The sequence below is a fragment of the Bison bison genome, unplaced genomic scaffold (genome assembly GCF_000754665.1).
Source record: "Bison bison bison isolate TAMUID 2011002044 unplaced genomic scaffold, Bison_UMD1.0 scf7180017864142, whole genome shotgun sequence".
In the NCBI taxonomy this organism is placed as follows: Eukaryota; Metazoa; Chordata; class Mammalia; order Artiodactyla; family Bovidae; genus Bison; species Bison bison.
Window position 1 is genome coordinate 1,263,506 of NW_011494714.1, and position 27,987 is coordinate 1,291,492.

The 27,987-nt window shown below is 38.4% G+C and overlaps 1 protein-coding gene across 11 annotated transcripts in view; it reads left to right on the forward strand.

The window, feature by feature from the left end:
* The window catches only part of HERC1 (HECT and RLD domain containing E3 ubiquitin protein ligase family member 1), a 213,318-nt gene that overhangs the window by 131,531 nt on the left and 53,800 nt on the right, over window positions 1-27,987 (forward strand). For 8 of the 11 annotated variants that reach the window (XM_010840215.1, XM_010840216.1, XM_010840213.1 and 5 more), the window contains 10 exons: window positions 2,069-2,245; window positions 6,740-6,979; window positions 8,818-8,901; window positions 10,877-11,397; window positions 13,472-14,241; window positions 16,684-16,882; window positions 19,033-19,193; window positions 26,081-26,197; window positions 26,408-26,639; window positions 27,713-27,837. In XM_010840215.1, the coding sequence (XP_010838517.1) occupies window positions 2,069-2,245; window positions 6,740-6,979; window positions 8,818-8,901; window positions 10,877-11,397; window positions 13,472-14,241; window positions 16,684-16,882; window positions 19,033-19,193; window positions 26,081-26,197; window positions 26,408-26,639; window positions 27,713-27,837 (2,626 nt within the window). The remainder of the gene's footprint in view (window positions 1-2,068; window positions 2,246-6,739; window positions 6,980-8,817; window positions 8,902-10,876; window positions 11,398-13,471; window positions 14,242-16,683; window positions 16,883-19,032; window positions 19,194-26,080; window positions 26,198-26,407; window positions 26,640-27,712; window positions 27,838-27,987) is intronic. The other 3 variants (XM_010840218.1, XM_010840222.1, XM_010840223.1) reach the window with 2 other exon arrangements.

Here is a 27,987-nt window from a genome sequence, read left to right on the forward strand (position 1 = left end):
CTCTACATAATCTCCAAGTCCTGCTAACTTCTCTGTTAATAGTTAACTTGAATTTTTGCACCTCCTTATTCCTCTGCCATCACCCTACTCCAAGCCCCTCTTTTGTCTGGCCTGGATTACACAGTATTCCATGTTAATTCCCTATAATTCATTCTCTCCACAGGATCTAGTGTGAGCTTCAAGTAACTTGGTAACTTGGAACATGTTGATCCTCTGCTTAAAACCCTCCAGTTAATGGTTTTCCATCCTTTATCTCCTCTTTCTTACTACACTGTGAACAAATGCCTTCTTGTTTCTTGAACACACTGAGCTTGTTCCTTCCTTTGGGCTTTGCTCTGGCTTTCTTTCTACCTAGAATACTTCCCTCAGATATGTTTCTCAGAAGTCAACTTATTATTCGTGTCTTGACTTAATTATCACTTCTTCAGATTCCTTTCCTAATCCACAATCTAGAGTCAGTTGCCACATACTCTTTAATGCCACAAAAATCACCTATTTTAATTTCAGCGTAGAATTTATCACCTAATATTTTCTTGTATCTTTTCTGTCTCCACCTTCTAAAATATAAGCTCTGTGTGAGCAGAGACCTAATCTATCCAGTATATTGCTGAATATATATATAGGACCTGGTATAGTGTCTGGTACACAGTAGATGCTTAACAAATACTCATTGGGTAAATGAAGGACTTATACGTTGTCAGTGTTTCTTACCTGAACTCTTGCAGTAAACTCCTGATTGTTCTCTCTGTTTTCATCCTGTATATTCCTGGTACAACAATGTTTATGAAACATAGATCTGATCAGAGTTCCTCTATATAAATCATTCTGTGTAGAAATTCTCTTGTCTAAAGATCAAACTTAGAATGTCTTCCATGATTTTTTTCCTAGTTCCTTATTCTTTTTCAGTCTCATCCTCCAGATCTTCAATACTGCTTGCAATTATGTTTAATCAGTGAATGCTGATCAGTGAATTCTGTTTCAGTTCTGTGCCTTGACACATGCTGTACATACTGCCTTCAATTTCTTTTTCTTTGATCAGCTGCTTAATGCCTTCTTATCATTCAGGATTGAGGTCAGAAGTCATCCTCTTTTGAATGCTTACCTTATCCTTCCCAAGCATGGTTAGAAACTTGCACTTTTATGTTTCTGCTCTACCTGTCATGTAACTTCTTTTATTCTCCCACTGCAGTACTGTGTTATTTGTCTCTTTTTTGCCTGACTGAGCTATAAGCTCTTTGTGGGCAGGGACCATGCCACATTTATGCTTGTGTTCCCATCACCTGCATAGTAACTGATGTATCTGCTAAGTCGCTTCAGTCGTGTCCGACTCTGTGTGACCCCAAAGACGGCAGCCCACCAGGCTCCCCTGTCCCCTGGGATTCTCCAGGCAAGAACACTGGAGTGGGTTGCCATTTCCTTCTCCAATGCATGAAAGTGAAGAAATAAAGTGAAGTCGCTACTAACGCATATATATGGAATTTAGAAAGATGGTAACAATAACCTGGTGTACGAGACAGCAAAAGAGACACTGATGTATAGAACAGTCTTATGGACTCTGTGGGAGAGGGAGAGGGTGGGAAGATTTGGGAGAGTGACATTGAAACATGTAGAATATCATGTAAGAAACGAGTTGCCAGTCCAGGTTCGATGCGCGATACTGGATGCTTGGGGCTAGTGCACTGGGACGACCCAGAGGGGATGGTGTGGGGAGGGAGGAGGGAGGAGGGTTCAGGATGGGGAACACATGTATGCCTGTGGCGGATTCATTTTGATATTTGGCAAAACTAATACAATTATGTAAAGTTTAAAAATAAAATAAAATTAAAAAAAAAAAGTGAAGTCGCTCAGTCGTGTCCGACTCCTAGCGACCCTATGGACTGTAGCCCTCCAGGCCCCTCCATCCGTGGGACTTTCCAGGCGAGAGTACTGGAGTGGGGTGCCATTGTCTTCTCCGAACTGGTATATAGTAGATAATAAATATTTGTGAATCAAACCAAGGAGTCTTAGAATATCTATTAACTGAGATCTGAGTTACTTCAAAATACTGACTCAGTTTCTTTTCTGGTAGAAGCAGGGAGAGTTGGAGGAAGAAGATGAGAATCTTCCTATACAAGAAGTATCCTTTGACCCAGAGAAAGCTCAGTGTTGCATAGTGGAAAATGGACAGATTTTAACTCATGGCAGTGGAGGAAAAGGATATGGACTGGCATCAACTGGAGTAACTTCTGGGTGCTATCAGTGGAAGGTGCGTAGAATTCTAAGTAGTAATTAAAAACATTTTATCTTTTAGTCTCTTCCTCCTAGATTATTATTTTTTAAAGAGAAAGACTATTAAAAAATCATCTTACGTAAAAGTTCTAGTACTCTGTAATTTTTAACATAAATGGAAGCCCAATGAAGGATATATAAGAACCCTATATTATTTTTGTAACTCTTTCAAAAATGTTTTTAATGTATAGTTGAAAAATGACGATCATCTCTTCCATGAGAGGTCATACAGTGCACCCCCAGCAATGAAAATTTGATAACATGTGTGATGTTTCTTCCTGGGAGAGCACATAAGAGACTGAATGGCCGAGATTTTTACTGGATGCTAGTCACATACTCTGCGCCTGGCATATACTAAAATTTTAGATTCCCAGAGGGAAAGCAGCTTTTTATCATAAACATATTATCATACAGTCTAAGTAAAAGAAGCCACCTTTATCAGTTAGGGAAACTTTGTATCAATGTGGCAAAGTATTTATCAGTCTAGTCCCCAGGTGCCAGCCAAGGACCAACATTGCAAGTAGACATTTCTAAGGATAGCAGTCCTGTTGTGTTACTTCTTTTGATTGCACAGTGTACCTCCTTGGCTCTTTGCCACAGTGTTTTTACAATAAAATTAATGTTATTATCTGGTAGGACCTCAGACAGCAGGGTGAGACCAGCCTGTAGTATTGATTTCAGGGGTCTTAGACTTAGCCAGTTAAAATAAATCTTATTAATCACAAAATATCTATCTTAAAAAGTCATGTGGCTTTTTCCATAAATTTAGCACAGCACAACTCTGGCCAGTCCAGGACTCAGAATAGGGCACTTACACAGAAAAATTTAATTCTAGAGGTTGTATATGGTATCCTTGGAGATGAAGAGTTTATAAGATGTACAGTAGTCAGGCAGAACAAGTTAACAGGACCTTGATGGGATCTCCTATCAGGGGGCCTCCCACCTTATTTTCTCATTGCAGTCTAAATAATTTAGTTGAGTTCTTGGTTTCAGAGGGACTATCTCTAAAGCCAGTTGGTTAAATAGTTCTGTTTGTGTGTGACATCTTTTTATCTGCCTCAAGAGCGTGGATGACATCTGGAGGTGTCCTGTGGAAATTCCAGGACCTGGAGTCATCCCCTGCTTCGTATAGCCTATTAGGTATAATGGGAGGCTCAGAAGCCAGTTTAAATTTAAAGTGCTCAAAACCACCTTCTTCACAGCATGGCTTTCCCCCGTTCTCCCCTCCCCCAGGAGGAGGAACAGTTGTGAAAAATGGTGATCATTTATGCCATCTCTATTCTTCCACACTTCCTGGGGCCTGGGTTCCCTCCTCACCTACCTTATTCTAAAATCAGTATTTCTAAAAAAAATAAAAAATAAATAAAATCAATATTTCTCATTTAGTAATTCTAACTTCACATTTTTTTAAATCATTTTTTATCTTCATCTAGCCCTTTTGTCCAGAAGGGTTAGAAGCAATAGGGACAAAAGAATTTTCACACACACAAAATTTTTTTAATAAAAACATTTTTATTCCTAACCACAAAGGTTAGGAATTGTCAGGACAAAATCCCAATTAAAAAATTGTTTTTCACACCATCTGCCTCTTCTATCCTAACCATTTATCCAGTGAGCAGCGTAGGAAAGATTCATCTTTTTCTGGGGAGAGCTTCATTTAATAATCTGTCTTACTAGGGCCTGTGTATCAGACATAGAAACAAGCTATCAGTCTGTTGTTGAAACTGACTAGTTCAAAAAGCTGAACAGAAAAGGTCGGTAGTGATAGGACATCCACAAGAAGAGGTCAAGAGTCCATCTCTTACAAGAGTGGATGAGAGGGATCATGTGCCCTAAAGTATGCCCTCCTCCATCTTTCAGGTTTCAGGAAGAATAGAAGTTAAGAATGTAATCAGTTTCTATGTCAGAAACAGAAAGCCAATCAGCAGCTCAAGTTAGATGACTATCAAAAGAACAAGCCCTTTCCCAGGAGCATATGTAAGAATCCTGGACAGTCCAACTAGAATCCATGATGTTTTTAGTTTATGGCTACACCAACTTTAACAGTCCCAACATTTGATTTTTGTTCGTTGGTCTGGTACCTACTTTTAGTTGAACACAGCTCATGTTGAGTTGAAACAGCCTATAGGAGAGAGTATCAGGTTTTAACTTAGAGGCTGCTCCAAGCGATTGGAAGCTGTGAATAGAGGCTTCTATAATAAAACTAGCAACTTCTGGGGGTAGCAGTAAAACCTAAATGCTATAGGATCAGATAGCTGCATTTTAAGTCTAAATGACTAAGGTCTTTTTGCCTTCTTAAAGTATAGATTTGATGTACTTACTCAAAAATACTCATTGCAGGCTAGAAAATCATCAGACTCTAAGGGTCAGACATCTGATTTTACAGGAACTAATTGGCACCTAACAACTGCTTTTTAAAACTCTCAATGTATATTTTTGTGTGAAGACTGCCAGTCTTTATTTTGTTTCTCTTTGTTCTCGTAGTTCTGATAGGCAAATATCATAACAAAAAATTGTTAGTTATAGAGGCTTGTTTTGTTTCCATTACTCAAAGAATTTAAATTCCAATCTACTCGCCAGGGACAAAAAGCAGGGAAGTTGTGTGCCACTAACATTTGTCCTCTGCAGCTTTCACTTACTAGTTTGATCTCTTAGTGTTTATGAAGTTATACCATGTAACATTTTACACTATCTTTTATTATACATCCAGATGCAGTAGCCACGAAATGAAGCTGTTTTGTAAAACTTACTTTCCTCTCAGTTGTCAAGTTTACTTAGACCCCTAGCAGTAAATTTAGGATTTACAAGGTTAATTGGTTGGACTGGGGTACTAGTATAGTAGTGGCAGCTTCTAGGCTAAAGAAAATTGCTGGAGTAGTTTCTTTTCTTCTCTCTCCCCCTCATCTCTTCCTTTCTTCCCATCTCTTCCCTTCCCTCCCATTTCTTCCTTCCTTCTTTATAAATCTTTATTCCACCCTGGGAACTGACTTAAATACCTTATCTCTTCTTGTTTGGAGGAAAGAGCAACATACACTTCTAATATTTTTGGTTTCCCCAAAACTCACCTCAGGGATTTTTGAACTTTTTCTCTTGCCACCTGGAGGAGAGAGCAACTGCAAGCTTATTTTTATTCTTTGGCCTATCCAAAGCTCATGTGTGGGAATGTTTAGGCCCTTTCACTTCCCACCTAGAGAGGAAAACAACACTTTTCTGCTCTTTTCCCCTCACTTAACTAACAGGGCCAAAAGCAGCTAGGGGATCCAGTGAGCCAGCCCTCCTGTGGTTGACTCTTATTACTTTTGAATTCCATGGGTAACTTTTGTCTCTCACAATAGATAGCCACTCACCTGCTGTTTCATAATGTATAACCACATAGGCATTAGAGTTTTCTCTTTCCCCAGTTCTCTCTTGTTCCCAAATATGTACTTATATTTTAATGATATAGAGTTGTTCTAGTGAAGCTCATGTTGCCACTGCTGTTGTTGGAGATCCTGAAGATTACCCCTGTGTTCAAAGATTTGGTAGAAGGACTCATAGGACTCCGTATATCATTGTATTCATGATGACTGGGGTTTTCTATAACAGGTAGTAAGGATATAAAGATATAAGCCAGATAATAAGGGGAAAAGACACAGGAAGCATCTAGAGGAATACATGTTCAGGCTTCCTTACGTTTTCTCCATGCCACGAAGGGTCACATGGACCACACACTTGTCTCACCAGCAAAATACAGCAACATGTGTATGATGTTTTAGGGAAGCCCATTAGAGACTTGGTTCCCAAGATTTTTACTGGAGACTGGTAATGAAGGTACCCTCTGCCTGGCATGTGCTAAAAGTCCAGACTCCCAAAAGGAAAGTTCATGTTCATTGTAAACCACATTGTTTGTTCAAACATTCTTGTCCTGGTAAGCTGCTTGAATCATTTAGGGAATGTTTTGTAACAATGTAGGAAACTGTTTACTAGTCGAGTTACTTGCTAAGGGGCCACTTAGCAAGGGCCTTAGGTACTTGCTAAGGGGCCACTGTTATAAGCATGCCTTTTGAAAGAGGGCAGTCTAAAGCCTGCTATATTAACTCTTTTCTGAACAGAAGTATACATAAGAGTAATTAGAAATTTTGTATATAAAGAATTGAAGCTGTCCATTAAAAATTTTCTGGACTTGATGTACTTTCTCAACTTCATAATTAAGATGTAAGTTAAAATTGTTTATTTCAAATAAATACTCAGAGGTTATATGCAGAGGTTATTCTACATGTACTACATGGTAAATATTAAATTTGCCTTAAACTCTTTAAAAAATGATGAAACTGTTTCATTTTTGTGTTATTTTCACTTAAGCTAAAAATAAACTTATGTTCTCATAAATGCTTAATTCTTTATAAACATATTCCTCAGTATTGCTTTATATGGTTAATGGTATATAAAAAAGTTTTTTTGAATACTAGTGAACATTACCACTTGATTTTAGTTTTACATTGTGAAGGAAAACAGAGGTAATGAAGGCACGTGTGTTGGAGTTTCTCGTTGGCCAGTACACGACTTTAACCACCGTACTACCTCGGATATGTGGCTCTATCGGGCCTACAGTGGTAACCTCTATCACAACGGAGAACAGACTCTGACGTTATCCAGCTTTACTCAAGGAGATTTCATTACCTGTGTGTTAGACATGGAAGCCAGGACCATTTCCTTTGGGAAGAATGGAGAGGTACTGAAACTTATTCGGAGACATTGCTTGTTTTGTTTTCTTTTTTAAATTAGTTATCTATTTTATACATATTATCCGAGGTGTAAATATGTCAATTCCAACTTCCCAATTCTTCCCACCTCTACCCTTTCCTCCTTGGTATCCATACATTTGTTCTTTACATCTGTGTTCCCATTTCTGCTTTGCATTTATACCACTTTTCTAGATTACATATATATGCATTAATGTATGATATCTACTTTTCTCTTTCTGACTTCATTCTTTATGACAGTCTCTAGGTCCATCCATGTCTCTGCAAATAACCTTATTTCATGCTTTTTTATGGCCAATAATATTTCATATGTATGTACCACATCTTCTTTATCTATTCTTCTGTTGATGGACATTTAGGTTACTGCCTTGTCCTGGCTATTGCAAATAGTGCTGCAGTGAACATTAGGGTTCATGTGTCTTTTTGTTAGTTTAAAATGTTTACTTTTAATATCATAAGCAGAGAGCATAACAAAGTCATAAATTTGACGGAAAGTAACCCATAGAGGAACCCCCATAACACTGAGTATATGCCTGATAGTGGGATTGCTGGGTCATACAGTAGTTCCAGGTTTGGTTTTTCAAGGAACCTCCATACTGTTCTCTATAGTGGCTGTATCAATTTATATTCACACTAGCCATGTATGAGGTTCCCTTTTCTCTATACCCTCTCCAGCACTTTTTTTTTCTCCAGGGTCTCAGCTTTCTCATGTATTCTGTTTTCTTATTTTTAATTGGAGGATAATTGCTTTACAATGTTGTGTTGGTTTTTGCCAGATAGCAACATGAATCAGCCATAAGTATACATATGTCCCCTTCCTCTTGAACCTGCCTCCCATCTCCCACCCCGTCCTGTCCCTCAGGTCCCAGGATTTGTTGTTTGTAGATTTTTGATGATGGCCATTCTGACCAGTGTGAGGTGATACCTTGTTGTAGTTTTGATTTGTTTTTCTTTAATAGTTTAGTGATGTTGGGCATCTTTTCATGTATTTGTTGGCTGTCTGGATGTCTTCTTTGGAAAAATGCCTATTTAGGTCTTCTGCCCATTTTTTTCCTGAAGTCTTTTTTGTTTTTTTAATTTTTACACTGTTGTGTTGGTTTCTAACGTACAGTGTGAATAAGCCATAATTATACATACATCCCCTCCCTCCCCTCTCCCCATCCCATCCCTCCAGGTCATCACAGAATGCCAGATTGCTTCTGCCCATTTTTTGATTTTTTTTTTTTTTAATACTGAGCTGTATGCCCTGTTTGTATATTTTGGAGATTAATCCTTTGTAAGTTGCTTCATTTGCAAATATTTTCTCCCCTTCTGAGGGCTGTCTTTTTGTCTTGTTTATGGTTTCCTTTACTGTGGAAAAACTTTTAAGTTTAATTAGGTCCCATTTGTTTATTTTATTTTCATTAATCTAGGAATTGGACCAAAAAAGATCTTGCTGTGATTTATGTCATGGAGTTTTTCTTTTTACTTATCCTTGACTCAGTTAGTTCTAGCTATTCAGTTTACAGATTATTTGCTCTTCTCTGCTTTTTCTCTAGTCCTTTTGGTTCTTATGATATTTATCAGCATCAAAAAATAAAAAGAAAAAGACAATAGTAAAATCCCAATAAGACAGTTGTAACAGAGGAACAAATTAAGATCATTTATTATATGTGGAATTTCCTTAGTTAGCAAAGATAACTGAGATTTGAATCTAGTAACTTACTGTGTCTCGTAAGAGCTTTGAATCTTATTATGTATTGGATATTATCAATTTTAAAACATATTCTTGTTTCCTTTTTTTCCCATCACCTGTGCCACACTATAGGAACCCAAATTAGCTTTTGAAGATGTGGATGCAGCAGAGTTGTACCCATGCGTAATGTTCTATAGTAGCAACCCAGGGGAAAAGGTAATGAAACCTCAGACCTTCATAATTAAGCATGAAGAATATTTGTTATTTTTTATTAATATTTGTTAACATCATACAGAGTTTATAGGTACAAGAAGCTATTTCTACCATTAGAAGTACCTTCTCAGGTAAATTTAGTCTTCCAGAAGAAGGTTAGATTATTTTTTTAAATTACCGTTACTCTTTTTTAAGGGACTATTTTGATATTCTGATAATTTGAGTATAGTGAATCAACTTTGAAACTTATGTGGGATTACAGGAATTACAGGAAATAGTTTACGGATAATCTGGTTCATTAGCAGTTGTGCCTATGAGAGAGGAATCTAAAAATAACCTCAGTGTAGTCAGATACTATTCTGTGAATAATGGAGGTTTCAGTTATGATGGGGAAGCTGCTTTTCATTCATTCCTCTGAGGGTTTTCAGACCCTGTAGATGGTGTAAATTTGAACCCTAAGTCCTCAGAACAGTATTAAAGTGATACCCTCTCACTAAAACTTTTTTTCCTCCTAATCTAAAACCCACACAGAGAGAAACTTCTTTGTGGTCTCGCTGGGAGGATTGATTTGTTTTCTACCCCATCCTTTTACATGAGGATGTAGTATAGCCTAGGTCTGGTCTCCAGAATTTCTAGTTATTTTTTAGTAGGAAGATGTCAAGCTGTCTCACATATCGTGCATCTGTGATGAAAATGCTAGATTTGGTAAATTCTAACCATGAAAGTATAATTTATTCTGGCCTTTTAAATATATTTAAAAAAATTTTCAAGGAGGTATAATTTCAAGCTAGCTACTCATGAGATAGTGGAACTGCTTCTTGAACCAGCTGGCCAACAAAACTGAATTGGAAATGAATAAACAGGCACCCCAGTACTTCCTTTTTATCCCTTTCCCTGGTGATATTCTTGCAGCCCAGAGCAGGTTCTTAGTATGTTCTGGTTAGAATGATGGCCTATTGCTCTGTAACATCTGTGAAACTTGAAGGAATTAATTTAACCTTAGGTAGGTTTTATATCAATCAGTTTATTCTACCCAGAAGTGTTGTCTGACTTCAGAATCTGATAGAAACAATACTAATAATAGTTAATATTTTTTTTAATATTTACTGTGTGTCTGGCATACAGCAAAGTGCTGATAAGCATTTTATGTGCATAGTCTAATCTTTAATATAGTAAGAGATAGATAGAGGTATTAGTGTCAGGGTTTTTTTCCAGATGAAAAAGCTGAGGTTTAGAGAGATTAAATAATTTCTGAAGATTATACAGAGTTAAGATTTGAACCCAGGTCTTTCTCTTCTTTTAACCTCTATGTCTTATTTGAAATGTGTGACCAATTTTATAATCTTGTGAGTTTATCTTTGTGCCTCTGAAACAATATAAGATGGTCCCAGGACTCATTATTATCCTGGAGTCTTAAGGATTAGAGTGAAGTCAAGACTTTTAGAGTGGGGACTAAGGCTTCCCTGATAGCTCAGACGGTAAAGAATCTGCCTGCAGTGTGGGAGACCTGGGTTCGATCCCTGGGTTGGGAAGATCCTCTGGAGGAAGGCATGGCAACCCATTCCAGTATTCTTGCCTGAAGAATCCCCACGGACAGAGGAGCTACAGTCCATGGGGTCACAAAGAGTTGGACACGCCTGAGCGAATAAGCACAGCACAGCAGATTGAATCACATACACCTTGGTGTGTGCCTATCTTTTGAGTGACCACAACAGCACTCCTACTCACAGGCTGCAGAAGGTTTAAATGACAGGGTAACTTATTTCTCAGGACCATACTGCTACTGACTTTAGTAGAGCTGTAATACTTGCTCATTTCTTATTGAGGGCCAACAGTACAATACACATATATCAGGAGACCAAATACTAGTTCCACATTGGATTACATGTGCTAGATTTATAGTTTTGTGATTTATAGAATTAATAGTTTAGGATAACTATTAATAATCACACATTTGCCACCCTCTTTTCTTTTATAGGTGAAAATTTGTGATATGCAGATGCGTGGCACACCACGAGACCTCCTTCCAGGAGATCCTATTTGTAGTCCAGTAGCTGCAGTGCTGGCAGAGGCCACTATTCAGCTTATTCGTATCCTTCATCGAACAGACCGTTGGACTTACTGCATTAACAAAAAAATGATGGAAAGGCTACACAAAATTAAGATATGTATTAAAGAATCAGGTCAGAAGCTAAAGAAAAGCCGCTCGGTTCAAAGCCGAGAGGAAAATGAAATGAGAGAAGAAAAGGAAAACAAAGAGGAAGAGAAAGGTAAACACAGTAGGCATGGCCTTGCTGACCTGTCAGAACCGCAGCTGAGGACCCTTTGCCTAGAGGTGTGGCCTGTGCTGGCAGTGATAGGAGGAGTTGATGCTGGTCTTAGAGTTGGAGGTCGGTGTGTTCACAAGCAAACTGGGCGCCATGCCACGCTGCTGGGAGTGGTCAAAGAGGGCAGCACGTCTGCCAAAGTCCAGTGGGATGAAGCAGAAATTACCATCAGGTATGATTTGTTGAGTTACACTGTTAGCAAATGAATATTTATTGGTGAAATGTGCTATTGCCTATGGACAGTGAGTAATTATGTATTTTAGGTGAGCTGCCAATTAACTTTTTAAAATAACATTTTTCGTACATCTGGGTATGAGTACTATTGATTTCCTAAAGGGGTATTCCAAACTTGTGTTCCTTGGAATACTAGTAGTTTGTAAAATATATAGTTTTTACTTTGTTTTGTGAAAAAAAAGGTAACCTCAGTAGTTTAGACTAAGTAGGATCCTTCTGTCTGTTTTTCATTTAACTTCCTGCTTTTTAATCATTTCCATTACACATTGGGACAGAAAAAAAAGCCAGACAGCAGATCTCTTAGTTCCATTTTATATAGGAAATAGGATGGTAACATTTGTGACTAAAATTAGGTTTTGTATTATCTGTTGTTTTTAAATATTCTTTTTTTTTAAGCATATATTTCTATACCTTCAGTGTGTAACATTTTTGATAGGTATGAAAATTATGTTTATTTGGCACGAATTGTGTGCTTAAAAGCATTTAGATGTGTTTGGAATCAGGTAGAATTTGTGTGAAATAGAAACTTCATATGTTTAAAAGGAAGTATGTTAAGTATTTGAGTCAATAAGGGGACTTACTTAACTAATGACTACATAATTGTATCATTTGAAAACATGGATTTATTGACGATATTATGTAACTGTTCATTGTACTGCTTAAAGTGATTCCTTTATTAATATGACATGGGACAATATCAAAAACAATGGTTCTTCAGTATTTTTTGGTGGTGGTAGTATTATATAATGTAATGATAGCTATGGACCCTCTCAGCTGAAAAATAACACATGGGAGTTTACACACAGTTTCAGGAATTAATGGACTCCAGGCTAAGAAAACAATGAAAATTTTACTTGTGAAAGTATCTACCTTTTCTTTAGTTCTTTGTCTTGTTTTGGAAAGGATTTATGATGCCTTGCTGCTGCTAAGTCACTTCAGTCATGTCCAAGTCTGTGTGACCCCATAGACAGCAGCCCACCAGGCTCCCCCGTCCCTGGGGTTCTCCAGGCAAGAACACTGGAGTGAGTTGCCATTTCCTTCTCCAGTGCATGAAAGTGAAAAGTGAAAGTGAAGTCGCTCAGTCGTGTCTGACTCTTAGCGATCCCATGAACTGCAGCCTACCAGGCTCCTCCATCCATGGGATTTTCCAGGCAAGAGTACTGGAGTGGGGTGCCATTGCCTTACTAAGATGCAAACAATAAAGCAAAATGATTAAATTAAAACACATATTAATAAGAAAAATGACCCAAAGAGAAAATAAGAGTAGATTAAGCTGGAACCAAAATTTAGATTATTAGAACAAATGTATGCCACCAAACTTTGTATACTTGCTAAAGCTTTCTATTCCAGTTCTTTATTAATGGTTATAGCATGTTGAAACTTTTGGGAATTCTTGCTGGATATTAGGAAATATGTAGTCATCTTTTTGCTTAAACTAAATTGAAAGCAATTATTGAAGACTACAAGGTAATTTTTCTGAATGAAACAAAGTCTTAATCTGAAATAGGTTTTAAATGGCCATTACCCATATAATAAGCTAGATTTATTGTACAAACTTTCTGAATAGCTTACATTAGGGATTGGCAAACCACACCTGGCCCAGCTCCTGTTAAATTTAAATAGCCACAAGCGTTCATTCAGGTATATCAGTGACTGCTTTCACACAATGATGTCAGGGTTGAAAAGTTGCAGCAGAGACTATGTGGCCTTCAAGTCCTAAGATATTTACTATTTGGCTCTTTATAGAAATTTTGCTAGTCCCTGACTTAGGTCATATAATAATGAATATTCATATTTGAAGGCACAGGAACATCTCATTGCTTTTGCGTTTAACATCACATCTCCCCATTTTTCTCATAATGGATTCATTTTTCTGTTTGTAATGAGTTCTCTAGTTTGTGTAGTTTATTCTCTGTTTTGATACATCTTATTTTGTCTACATTATTTTCTGTACCTTCCTCTCGTCTATCCCTCACTTGCTTCTTCCTGTGTCATTCTGATCTTTATTAAAGCTTCCCAACTTTTTGGTCGCCTAGTGATACTCCATTGTATAATCTGGAACCCTGTGAACCACTTCCTTTTGACGTGGCACGATTTCGAGGCCTGACAGCTTCTGTGTTGCTGGACCTCACATATCTGACTGGCATTCATGAAGACATGGGCAAACAGAGCACGAAGCGACATGAAAAGAAACACCGACATGAATCTGAGGAGAAAGGGGATGTTGAACAGAAAATTGAGAGTGAATCTGCTTTGGACACACGAACGGGCTTAACATCTGATGATGTTAAGGGTACCACAAGCTCCAAATCAGAAAACGAAATAGCTTCATTTTCTTTAGATTCAGCAGTGCCAGGTGTGGAATCCCAACATCAGATAACAGAAGGAAAAAGAAAAAATCATGAACACATGTCCAAAAACCATGACATAGCCCAGTCAGAAATCAGAGCAGTCCAGCTGTCCTATCTCTACCTCGGTGCTATGAAGTCACTCAGTGCTCTTCTTGGCTGTAGTAAATATGCTGAACTGTTGCTGATACCAAAAGTTCTGGCTGAAAATGGCCACAACTCAGACTGTGCAAGCTCTCCAGTTGTTCATGAAGACGTGGAGATGCGTGCAGCCCTTCAGTTTTTGATGCGCCACATGGTGAAGCGAGCGGTCATGCGGTCACCCATAAAGAGAGCACTGGGATTAGCAGATCTGGAACGAGCTCAAGCCATGATCTATAAATTAGTGGTCCATGGGCTTTTGGAAGACCAATTTGGGGGCAAAATTAAGCAAGGTAAGTTATCTGATTCTCAAAAAATTTTTGCTTTGTGCTGTTGAAGTTACTCATAATTGTCAGAAGTTATATTCTGTAAGTGATTTATAAATTTTTTTGGCCAAAAAGTTTTCAGAGTGTTTTTTCCTTTGCAAGGCAGACAGTTCCTTTCTGCTTCTTTATATTAATAACCATCTGTCTACAGGCATACTTCTTTTTATTGCACTCTGCAGATTCTGCATTTTTTACACATTGAAGATTTGTGGCAACTCCGGGTTAGGCAAGTCTTTCAGTGCCATTTTCCACAGCATTTGCTTGCTTTGTGTCTCTGTCACATTTTGGTAATTTTCACAGCATTTCAGACTTTTTCATCATTATTGTATTTCTTATGGTGATCTGTGATCAGTGATCTTTGATGTTGCTACTGTGATTTGCTGAAGGCTTAGATGATGGTTAGCATTTTTTAACAATGAAGTATTCTTTAGTTAAGGTATATACATTGGTTTTGATTTTTAGACATAATGCTTTTGCACACTCAATAGACTATAGTGTAAACATAATTTTTTCTTCACTGGGGAATCAAAAAGTTGCTTTATTGCAGTGAAATCTCTGAGGTGTGCCTATACCTATAATTTTTTATTTTTAACTTATGGAAGTATTGAAACAATAATTATTACATTTTGTAAAACTGAAATTTAACTCATGCCGCAAAAGGTACTCATGTATTTGTTGATCTGATTCAATATATATATATTATTTTGATAACTTTCAGAGATATTTTAAAGGACTTTCTAAAAGTTCTACTTTCATAGGCTGTATATTGTGTATAAAAATCCTTGTTTATCTTTTATCCTCACCTTTGGGGATAATAAGAGTTCTGAAAATAAAAATGAAATTCATTCAGTAAATATTTATTGAGTACCTACAGTGTGCTAGGTACCCTTCTGGATTTTGGGGAGACAACAGTGAACAAAACAAAGTCACCTACCTTCATGGTGCTTCCTTTTTTTCCCCTTCCTTCCCTCCGACTTCCTCTGCTTTTTCGTTTTCCCTTATTCCCCTTCTTCCTTCTTTAGCATAGATAGTAAATAAGCAGAGAGATGTGTATGGTGCATATAAACAGAAGTTGTTATGATCATGATTATGAAAAGTAGCTGGTCACTTCACAAACCAAAGAGAATTAGCTAGCTATTTGTAACAGCTGCTATCTTGATTATGTTTATTTGTAAGTTCCCTTACCAGATAAGAAAAAATTGCAAGTGCTTTGACATTTTAACGTATGGGGGGAAAAAAAAAAAACAACGTTTAAGAGTAGTTTATTTTGTGAGGCATTGTCCTTTTTTAGAGCTTGGGAGTTTCTGTCTAGGATTTTATTCTTGTATTTACATATCTTCTTCTTTGTTGTTTGAAGACTAAAGATAGACATCAAAATCAAACTGCTAAGGAAACAGTTTTAATGATCCTTAGAGAACCTCTGGTTAAATCTTGCAAGAATAAGTGAAAGAGTACCTTCTCTCAAGTAAGAAATGAGTAATTACAAGAGCTTGTTACATTATTGTCTGTAGAGGCTATAAGCAGTTCAGTTCAGTTGCTTAGTCGTGTCTGAGTCTTTGTGACCCCTTGGACTGCAGCATGCCAGGCCTCCCTGTCCATCACCAACTCCCAGAGCTTGCTCAAACTCATGTCCATTGAGTCAGTGATGCCATCCAACCATCTCATCCTCTGTTGTCCCCTTCTTCTGCCTTCAGTCTTTGCCAGCATCAGGATCTTTTCCAATGAGTCAGTTCTTTGCATCAGGTGACCAAAGTATTGGAGCTTCAGCTTCAGCATCAGTGCTTGCAATGACTGCTCAGGACTGATTTCCTTTAGGATGAACTGGTTGGATCTCCTTGCAGTCCATGGGACTCTCAAGAGTCTTCTCCCAACACCACAGTTCAAAAGCATCAATTCTTCGGTGCTCAGCTTTCTTTATAGTCCAACGCTCACATCCCTACATGACTACTGGCCATAGTTTTGACTAGACAGACCTTTTTCGGCCAAGTAATGTCAGCAAAGAGGCTATAATAACGAGACAGTAATGAATGTATGTTCAGTCGTGTCTTTGTGGCACCATGGACTATTGCCCATCAGGCTCCTCTGTCCATGCAATTTTCCAGGCACGAATACTGGAGTGTGTTGTCACTTCCTATTCCAGGGGATCTTCCTGACCCAGGGATCAAACCTGGGTCTCTTGCATCTTCTGCATTGACAGGTGGATTCTTTACCACTGAGCTACCTGGAAATCCCCACAATAGTGGATATAAGGATGTATATATAGAAGAACATTTTTTTCTGTAAATCCTTCACAGAAATTGATACTTATGAAATATACTTAGAAACTTTCCAAATTAAAAGTTTCCCATTTCCTCATCGCTTAAAAAAAAAAAATCCTTACTACTGTCTAACTATAACCTTGGTTTATAGAGATTGATCAACAAGCTGAGGAAAGTGACCAAGCCCAACAGGCACAGACCCCAGTTACCACCAGCCCATCAGCCTCAAGTACAACTTCCTTTATGAGCAGCTCACTGGAGGACACCACAACTGCCACGACTCCAGTCACTGACACAGAAACGGTGCCTGCGTCTGAGTCCCCAGGGGTGATGCCCCTTAGTCTTCTCAGGTAGGGAAGTTGACTGTTAATGTCTGCTGTATTGATGCCTGTGCTTCTAAACACATGATGGTTTTCTTATGAAGAATGTGCCCAACTAGGGCAAGGCATTCTAGAGCTAGAGGGAACCTGAGATCATATAGTCAAATTCATTTTACTGAGGTTGGAAATGCCCCCTCAGAAGTTTAATAACTTGCTTGAAGTCTCACAGCCAGTTAGTGGTGGTCCCAGATCTAAGCAACAGTGCCACTGAGAATCAGGTACTGTAGTACTCTTATCTCCTTATAATGTGGTGGTTTTTTTTTTTTTTTTTTGGCTAGGCTTTTGAATATTTTTTTCCTTTAAAAGTATATACTGTGTTTTGAATATTAGAGTCTCAAGAAAGAGCTTAACTCCAGGAAAATAATTTTCTTTTCTCAGGTATTTTCCTTTTAAGCATAATTCTTTAAGTGTACTTTTATTCTTTCTGAAAAGATCAACCAAATCTGCTCTTCACATGAAAGAGCATGTCTTATGATGCTATTTTGTGGACTTGTAAATTCCAAAGAATGTTTGTTTCTTTTTTTGCTTCAGTTTGCCAGAGGTTTAGACAAAATGAAAACCTTTGTGTTTTTTTTTTTTTTTTTTCTTTTTCTTTTCCAAATGAAAACCTTTAAGTGAAAATTCTTGGAGAGAGACTGTTTTGTGACCTCTTTTAACTAGGGCTTAAGTGAAATTAAGGGAAGCAGAATGATTATTTTCCCTTTTTCTTATTTCTTTCCCCCCTTCCCTTAATTGACAGCTCATTATTTCCAGTGTGTAGACTGACATCTTAAGAGAGTAGGAGAGGGGTTGTTATTGTAATGATGGTAAAATTTTGTTGTACTCAAGAGCCATCTGGGAGGCTTTCTAAAGCTCTGGGACCCTATCTCCCAGCAAGTCACATTCAGTAGGTCCAGTGTGGTGCCTAGTTTGCGTTTGAATTAAGTCTCCATGATTCTGATGCAGTGAGCTTCATCTCACAGAATAAGAATTATTGTTCTCGTTTTAGGCAGAAGGAGTGCTAATCCTAGTAGCTATACCAGTGGCCAGTCCCCACACATTGGCTATCTCTTAGTCTCTCTTAAGTAACACAGCTCCAGGAGTTACTTCTATTTGAGAAAGGAGGAAAAGAAGAGTGATAGGATACTTTAATATGTGTTTTAATCTTTCTGGCAGTTACAGAATTCAAGGCATCAACAGAGGATCAGTAGCACTGTAACTCTTTGTTGCCCTGAAACTCCATAGGCATGGAATTCCATGGTAAAATAATGCTCCCTTGCCCCCACCAGGCCTGTGGCTCCTTCTTTCATTTTAGTCTGCATTTACCTCATATTGGTTGGGACTGTGTTAGTAGAGTTGCAGTTGTCTCGCCTGGCTCACCATCATTTAACATGAGAAAAATCAGAGAACAACTGCCCTCATCATATCACAGTTACTTGACTGGGTTGACAGTGCTTTTTTGGTGCTTAAAAAGTTGTCATTAGTTCTGTTCGGCAAATCTAAAGAGCAGTCAGTCAGTGAGGATCTTCCTGGACTTTATTCTTTAGCTAGTGTCTGCCTTCTTAGCCTGAGAGGGGTTACTTCTCCTGTACTTTTACCTCTCTACACTGCTGACATTCATATACTGTTTTTCATTTGTGTTGTGTGACTAGGCACTTACCTTTTGTTTCCATAACTTACCTATAGACTATTACTTTGAATCCATGTGACTACTTTCATGGCTACTAGTAAATGTATATATCTGAAGTAACTGTAAGTTATCTATCTTTAAAAGTCTTCTTTATTGTCTAACTATAATATGCCTACCAAAATACCCCTGTCATCTTGGTATTGTAATTAAAGGAAAGCTCCACGAAGGCAGAGATTTTTTTTAAATCTATTTTGCTGATTTCTGTATTCTCCCTACTTGTCATATCACTTTCATTTTGCTTGAACAAATGAAAAGGTATTACTACTTTTATAGTAAAAGCATCCTTTGAGATAATGATTTTTAAAACTGCAGAGTCTATCTTCCCTCTCCCCAGTTAAACTGTAGCCAACTTGTGTAGTTTTTCCAGGTTGCATATTTCTATAAGGAGATTGTTATGTATATATTATTTTCTAATTGGATTTCTATGCTAACCATTATTGTTTCCTTAAAGGCAAATGTTCTCTAGTTACCCAACTACCACTGTGCTTCCCACACGTCGTGCACAGACTCCTCCAATATCATCGTTACCAACCTCTCCTTCTGATGAAGTAGGAAGAAGGCAAAGCTTAACTTCTCCTGATTCCCAGTCAGCAAGGCCAACCAACCGCACAGGTGTGTGTGCTGTCATGCACTTTGACACCCAGACCTTGGCATTCCATGTGGGTGGGACTTGATTATGTGGGCATTGTGTTTTGTCGTCACTAAAACAGTGGTTTTTAACTTTTTGTTTTGTATTGGGGTATAGCTGATTAACAATGTTGTGGTAGTTTCAGGTGAACAATGAAGAGACTCAGCCATACATATACATGTATCCATTCTCCCCCAAACCCCTTTCCCATCCAGGCTGCCACATAGCATTGAGCAGAGTTCCATGTACTGCACAGTAGATCCTTGTTGGTTATCCTTTTTTTTTAATTGATTTTTTTATTGAAGGATAATTGCTTTACAGAATTTTGTTGTTTTCTGCAAACGTTAACATGAAGCACCCATAGGTATATATATATCCCCTCCCTTTTTGAAGCTCCCCCCATCTCCCTCGCCTTCCCACCCCTCTAGGTTGATACAGAGCCCCTGTTTGAGTTTCCTGAGCCACACAGCAAATTCCCATTGGCTCTCTGTTTTACATATGGTAATGTAAGTTTCCATGTTACTCTTGCCATACTTCTCATCCTGTCCTCCCTTCTCCCCATGTCCATAAGTCTATTCTCTATGTGTGTTTCTCCATTGCTGCCCTGTGAACAAATTCTTCAGTACCATTTTTCTAGATTCCATATATATGCATCAGAATATGATATTTCTCTTTCTCTTTCTGACTGAGGTACTACTCTGTAGATCAGCACGTCAAGCACTTAAAGGGGCATGCTGGGTGGGGTCCTACTCTGTAGTTCAGTGCATCAGGCGTTTAATGGGCCAAGCTTTCTGTTGTTCAGCTGCCCATGCTGGCGTGAAGGGGGAAAGAGGCTATGGTGATGGCTCCATCCCCTACACGTGACTCAGCAGTATCGCCTTGCTTCCATGGCTGCCCAGCTTTGCTCCACAGGCAATTCCTACCACAATCTCCTCCCTCACCTCCCCTCGATCTGTCTCTCCACAGTCAATAGCAGCCCTCACCCTGGCATTCCTCCACAATCCCTAAACTCCAGCTCCCACCCTCCATGCCTTCCAGGGTACCTGCATCTCTGTCCTGGTTATGTATGGCTGCGGCAAGGACTGTCTGATTCTCATTCCATTTAGGCTGCCACAGATGAGCTGTTTCACTCTCAGCCTTAGATGTTTCTTCTCTGACTCAGACAGTTGCCCCGATGTGGGGATGGGACCCCTGCTTCAGTCTCCCAGCCCACTGAGGGCAGGTCCAGTCCTACTAACACTCCTGTTTTCCCCCCTAGTTCCTTCAACCTACTGAGTTTTGTGTGGTTCTATATATTCTTTTCAGCTGGTCAGGTACTCCCATCTGTTTTCAGCTGGTGTTCTGCATGCTCTTCTATGTCTGAAGGTATATTCCTGATGTATCTGTGGAGAGGGATGTACTCCACGTCCACCTGCTCCTCTGCCATCTTGTCCTCCAAGTTAGTTATCCATTTTAAATATAGCAGTGTGTACGTGACATCCCAAACTTTCTAACTTGTCCCTTCCTCTTGGCAACTGTAAGGTCATTTTCTAAGTCTTTGCGTCTCTTTCTGGTAAAACAGTGCTTTTAATTAAAGGGAATCTTCCTCATCATGAGCTGTCTTCTCTGTTTTAAAGCTGTAGATTGAATTATGCCTTTTTTATAGAGAAATTGTGAGTGTTAGTTGCTCAGTCATGTCGACTCTTTGCAGCCCTGTGGACTGTAGCCCATGGCAAGAATTCTCCAGGCAAGAATCCTGGAGTGGGTAGCCATTCCCTTCTCCAGGGTATTTTTCTGACCCAGGGATTGAACCCAGGGTCACCTGCATTGCAGGCAGATTCTTTACCATATGAGCCACCAGGGAAGCACCCAGAGGTCTTGGGAAATTCCGTGTGTTTTTCCCTTCATATTGTAGTTTTCTAGAAGTTTTTGTGTATTTTTTTTTTAATTTTCCATGTCTGTTTAACATACTCAGTCTTTCCTCTGCCTTATGGAATACATGCAATAACAGTTCTCATTATTAGAACAGTTATGTTCTGTGAACACAGAATTAGCAAAAACGGAACCACTATTCCTGGTGAAAATACAGGGCTAGTTTTCTGCGAGCTTCTGATCACACTCTGTCAACTGATCAAAATACAATCTTATTTTATGTGTGTTTCAATTTAAAGACACTATATTTAATATAATGTATTATTGATTCATTAGCATTGAACTCATGGCTAGGAGCACTATTAACTCATGCCTTTGTGAAGCTTAACATATATTTTCTCCGTAAGGCACATTGGAGCCTTCTTGCACTTAGGAACACCAGACAGCATTTCAGTGCTACACTTGGAGGCTATTTTAAACAATGAAATCACCAACAAAAAGCACAAAACATGCAAAAAAAAAGTACACTAAATGACATGAAAAGGATACTTGTTATAGTCTGAAAACTGAAACAAGAATACACAGCATCACCTTGTTTGACCTTAGCTGGAAATAAATGCATCAGGAGACTGAATCTTTTGGTCATCCTGTGCATGTGAATGACTCTGAAAGTGCCATGAGTATTGATTTTGGAGTTATAAATCAATTTTAGTGAGTAAATTATCGGCAGATACGGAATCTACAAATGAGCGTCAACTGTATTTATGGTATCTGTTTTATTTTATTTATTTTTTTTTTACATATACACATATTTTATTTTTGAAATTTTCCATTATAGGTTATTACAAGATATTGACTGAAGTTGCCTGTGCTATACAGTAAACCTTTGTTGCTTGTTGCATATCTATTTTTTTTTTTTTCTAATTTTATTTTATTTTTAATCTTTACATAATTGTATTAGTTTTGCCAAATATCAAAATGAATCCGCCACAGGTATACATGTGTTCCCCATCCCGAACCCTCCTCCCTCCTCCCTCCCCATACCAACCCTCTGGGCCGTCCAGTGCACCAGCCCCAAGCATCCAGCATCGTGCATCGAACCTGGACTGGCAACTCGTTTCCTACATGGTATTTTACATGTTTCAATGCCATTCTCCCAAATCTTCCCACCCTCTCCCTCTCCCACAGAGTCCATAAGCCTGTTCTATACATCAGTGTCTCTTTTGCTGTCTCATATACAGAGTTATTGTTACCATCTTTCTAAATTCCATATATATGCGTTAGTATACTGTATTTATGTTTTTCCTTCTGGCTTACTTCACTCTGTATAATAGGCTCCAGTTTCATCCACCTCATTAGAACTGATTCAAATGTATTCTTTTTAATGGCTGAGTAATACTCCATTGTGTATATGTACCACAGCTTTCTTATCCATTCATCTGCTGATGGACATCTAGGTTGCTTCCATGTCCTGGCTATTATAAACAGTGCTGCGATGAACATTGGGGTACACGTGTCTCTTTCCCTTCTGGTTTCCTCAGTGTGTATGCCCAGCAGTGGGATTGCTGGATCATAAGGCAGTTCTATTTCCAGTTTTTTAAGGAATCTCCACACTGTTCTCCATAGTGGCTGTACTAGGTTGCATTCCCACCAACAGTGTAAGAGGGTTCCCTTTTCTCCACACCCTCTCCAGCATTTATTATTTGTAGACTTTTGGATCGCAGCCATTCTGACTGGTGTGAAATGGTACCTCATAGTGGTTTTGATTTGCATTTCTCTGATAATGAGTGATGTTGAGCATCTTTTCATGTGTTTGTTAGCCATCTGTATGTCTTCTTTGGAGAAATATCTTGTACTTAATTTATCAATTCTCTCATTTATAGGTCTGTTTCTAGTAACTAATTTATCTCTTCATTTTGAATTGTGCTTTCTTGATTCTTTGCATGTTTGGTAACTTTTTATTGGATACCAGACATTGTGAATTTTACCTAGTTGAGTGCTGGATATTCTGTACTTTTGTAATTGTACTTTAACTTTGTTCTAGAATACAGTTAAGTAGCTTGAAAACAATTGGATTCTTTCAAGACTTCCTTTTAAGCTTTGTTAGGTGGGACCAGGACAACCTTCAGTTTGTTTAGTATTCTATCCAGTGCTTTATGCCTTATTACAAAGTTTTTTTTCATTCTGGCTTGTTGTAACACAGATGCTTCCCAACCTTATATGAGCTCTAAGGATTGTTCTGCCTGCTGCTTCTGGGTGATTCTTTCCCTGGCTTTGGATAGTTGTATTAGCATCAGCTGAAGGCTTGAGGTGACGAGGACCCTCTGCACATTTCTGGAGTTCTCTGTATAGGTCTCTCTTCTTTCCATACAGATGAAAACAGTATCCTACCCTGGTGTCTGGTATCCTACCCTGTTAGTTCTAGCCACCTTTGAATCTGTACTTTGTCTCCACCATTCAGAGAGACCCCTAAGTGTAGCTTGAATTTACCTTCCCTGACCTGCAGGTTTGGAAATTTTTTCCAGGCCATAAGCTAAGCTAAGACAGTTTTACACCTTGCCTCATTTGATTCCCTTCTTTGAGGATTACCATCCCACACTGCCTATCATCCATCTGCAGACTGTTTGGTAATTTTTGTCTTTTTTTTTAGTTGCTTAAGGTGAGGGTAAATCTAGCCTTTGTTACTCTTTCATGGCAAGGTGAACTTCAACAGATACATCAGGGCTATCACCACTGTAGCAGTAATGACTTTTTTTCTAAGCAAAAATAAGAATGATAGTCTTCCCTCCTTCCCTTCTTCCTTACTAATCCAATTCGAAAGCCATTAAGTGAGGCCAATCTAGGTAGGCATTCATGCCAGCAGGGTAAGGGAGGTGTGTGGCATGGTAGCCCAGAGTGGGTTGTCAGAGCCAGGTTTGGGTGAAAAAAACTTCTGTGTGTGGAGTGGCCTGGCATAGAGCTTTTTGAGTCCAGGTGGGTTGAGGAAGTGTCCTCATAGTCTGGCACTAGGTGTCAGAGCCATGTAAGTTGAAGAGGGCCTCCACTGGCAACTGTCCACTGAGAGAGCCTTGGAGCAGTGATGCTTCAATAGCAGTACACATGCCTAGGGCCAAAATCCTATCTTCTAAATACTATTCTCTATTAAAAGAAACCTTGATCTTCTGAGAGAAGTGGCACTTCGGGTCTGAGTATGAGATGAGTGTAGAATGGCTTGTGCCACAAAGTGGTGAAATACTCAGAGAATGATGGACACAGGCCTGAAGGACATATAAATTAGAATGGAAGGGCATCCACTGGTCAAATCTGGGAGATTGGAAGACATAAAAAAACAATAATTACACTAACAGATAATAACTCTCGAATGCAAAAAGAATCTATAACCATATGAAAAAGGAGGAGCTTTGCTTTAGAGTGAAGTACCAACTGATGAATCTGAAAGCACTGATGGACTTTAAAATACCATCATTTGTCAGCTATCATAGTGATAATTAATTCAGCCAGTAAACATAAACGAGTTGGACTGTGAAGAAAGCTGAGCGCCGAAGAACTGATGCTTTTGAACTGTGGTGTTGGAGAAGACTCTTGAGAGTCCCTTGGACTGCAAGGAGATCCAACCAGTCCATCCTAAAGGAGATCAGTCCTGGGTGTTCTTTGGAAGGACTGATGCTAAAGCTGAAACTCCAGTACTTTGGCCACCTCATGCGAAGAGTTGACCATGGGAAAAGACCCTGATGCTGGGAGGGATTGGGGGCAGGAGGAGAAGGGGACCACAAAGGATGAGATGGCTGGATGACATCACCGACTCAATGGACGTGAGTTTGAGTGAACTCTGGGAGTTGGTGATGGACAGGGAGGCCTGGCGTGCTGCGATTCATGGGGTTGCAAAGAGCCGGACACGACTGAGCGACTGAACTGAACTGAAACATAAACGAAAGTGGAAGTGTTAGTCACACAGTCTCGTCCGACTCTGCAACCCCATGGACTGAGCCCACCAGGCTCCTCTGTCCATGGGATTCTCCAGGCAAGAATACTGGAGTGGGTAGTCAATCCCTTCTCTAGGGGATCTTCCTGACCCAGGGAACAAACCTGGGTCTCTAGCATTGCAGGTGGATTCTTTACAGTCTGAGCCACCAGGGAAGCCCCAACATAATAAATGCTGAGTGAAACTTTGATGAAGAGTCAGATATTTACATATTCTCATAGTTTTTTCTCCACAAATACTTATTAATTACAAAGGAAAAGAAAGAGTTAATTTTACAGTGGAGAAACCTGGCAGATACCAGCTTAACTCAAGTAATCAAAGTTCCATCATCAGTAATGAGACAAAATAAAATCATGGACCATCTAATAGAATGCAGTAAGAAGGCAACTTCAGTTCTGTGATACTCCTGCAAAAAGCACAACCTGAATCTAATCATGAGGAAATAGCAGACACCAGATTGAGGGACTTTCTACCCTGTAACTGGCCTGGAATCTTCTAAATATCGGAGGCTGAAGAGACATGAAAAATTAAATGTAAAGATTATTCTGGATTGGATCCTTTGCTGTAAAAAACATTAGGACTTTCCTTGAAACTAGAATCTGGATTAGATGATAATTGTGAATTTCCTGACTAGATAGTTGCATTGTGGTTATGCAGGAGAATGTTGTTATTTGTAGGAGTGATGTATTAGTATATTCAGGGAAGCTGGAACATTATGTCTTTTACTTATTCTCCAGTAGTTCAGGGTAAAAGAATTTTTTGTACTGTTCTGTAAAATTTCTGTAAAATTAAAAACTTTTTGTAAATAGGAAACTTTTAAAAAAGAAAATATTAACCATTGTTTTCAGCAAGTTTATTTCATAATAGCTGGTTTATCTTTAAGAAAAACCTTAATCACATTCAATTGGTGAATTCTTTAACATTTCATTAAATTTAGACAGTATTAAGAAAATTGGGAATTATGGTCACTAAAGGAACACTTTTTACTCGTGGTATATAGTGATATTTAGGACTTTACCTCTGTTTCTTTTGTTTCAGCCTTGTCAGACCCAAGCAGTAGACTTTCAACTTCTCCTCCTCCTCCAGCGATTGCAGTACCCTTGTTAGAAATGGGGTTCTCTCTCCGGCAGATTGCGAAAGCCATGGAAGCCACAGGTACTGTAACTTTTCAAGTATCAATATATGCAGATATGAGAAACATGATCTTTATTAACGGTGATATGTTTTTTAAGAGGCCATAAAGCTTGATAAGATTTTTAATACAAGATTTAATTACAGTTGCATCATAGCAAGCACTCTTAAACTGATAGCAGGAATAATTATTTTGCCCGAAGTCAATATTAGACCTTTTTTCCACCCGTTCAGGTGCTCGAGGCGAGGCTGATGCCCAGAACATCACCGTCCTTGCCATGTGGATGATAGAGCACCCTGGGCATGAGGATGAGGAAGAGCCCCAGTCAGGCAGCACAGCAGACTCAAGGCACGGAGCAGCAGTTGCAGGCAGTGGTGGGAAGTCAAATGATCCCTGTTATTTGCAGTCACCAGGAGACATACCGTCAGCTGATGCTGCTGAAATGGAGGAAGGCTTTAGTGAAAGGTGAAATTCCAATTTCCATATTCCTGTTCCATGTGGTATAAATGGTGCCTCAAGAGCCCCACTTATGTCCCTTCATAGGTGCTTCCAATGTATAAGGTTGTTAAGTAGAGATATATGAAAAGATGGACATTTCAGTTACAAGTTTATGTTTCTGTGAAGGGTGAAAATGACATGACAGGTTTTGACTTGAATGATATTTTTATGAAAATAAGGAAATAATTTTAATATAAAGTTGCTGAAAAGAACAACTAAAAACTAAAATGTTTATTCTGAAATAAAATAAACATGTTGGTAAAATAATTTTATTATGTTAAATAACTAGAATGTTCATTTTTATATAATTGATTTAATGCATTCAATAGAAATGGATTCAGTAGAAATCTTTGTGTCTCTTAATATAGGTTTATATTTTCATCTCACCTTTAGTTTTTAATATCCAATGCAATGCACCCTTTTTTAAAGTTGCAAAACAACTTCTGTAATAATGCCTAGCCTAAAAAGAAATGTAGAAACCAACATAACATTGTAAAGCAATTATCATGCAATTAAAAAAAATGTAATAAAGTATTCTGTAATTCTTTCTAAAATGCTCCTCATTCAGCACTTCTTGTGACTTTAAATCTTCATTTCATTTTAGTTCATGAAGTCATATTGGGGCTTGTATCTTATATTAATCTTCAGGCTTTTTCTGACAAGCTCAGTGAATATTTCCATAACTTATTTTGAAATATCTGTTGTTCCAAGGCAAGGATTCCCAGTCATTTCAGATTTTCAGTATATAATCATTTAAGATTTAGTTAAGGCTATTGACCTCATTTGAATTTAAACTTGTATTAAGCATAATTTCATGGTTGGTGTATTTCAAAATCAGATAACATTAATGCTCAGAGCAATATGACATTAATAACTTAGGAACTTTGCCAAGCACAAAAGATATATTTCAAAATTTTATCATAAACATACTGTTCTTGATAATACTTGGAGGAAAATGTACTGCAAGCAAGTTAGTACCTGTGTTTTCTGTTCATGATGATTTTTTAAAATGTGCATTGCTTTCAAATTTGCACTTTTAGTGCTGATAATCTGGATCATGCAGAGAATGCAGCTTCTGGAAGTGGACCGCCGGCTAGGGGTCGCTCAGCAGTAACAAGAAGGCACAAGTTTGATTTAGCTGCTCGAACATTGCTAGCAAGAGCAGGTAAGTATATGTTTCATATCCTTCTCTTTATGAAAGTATTATATAGTTTGTTTATATTTTAAAGTCAATGTATAAGCAACATTAAAGAAGATGTAGATTAATAATATTAAATATTCAGTACCTCCACATTCAAAGAGCAACTATTTGCAT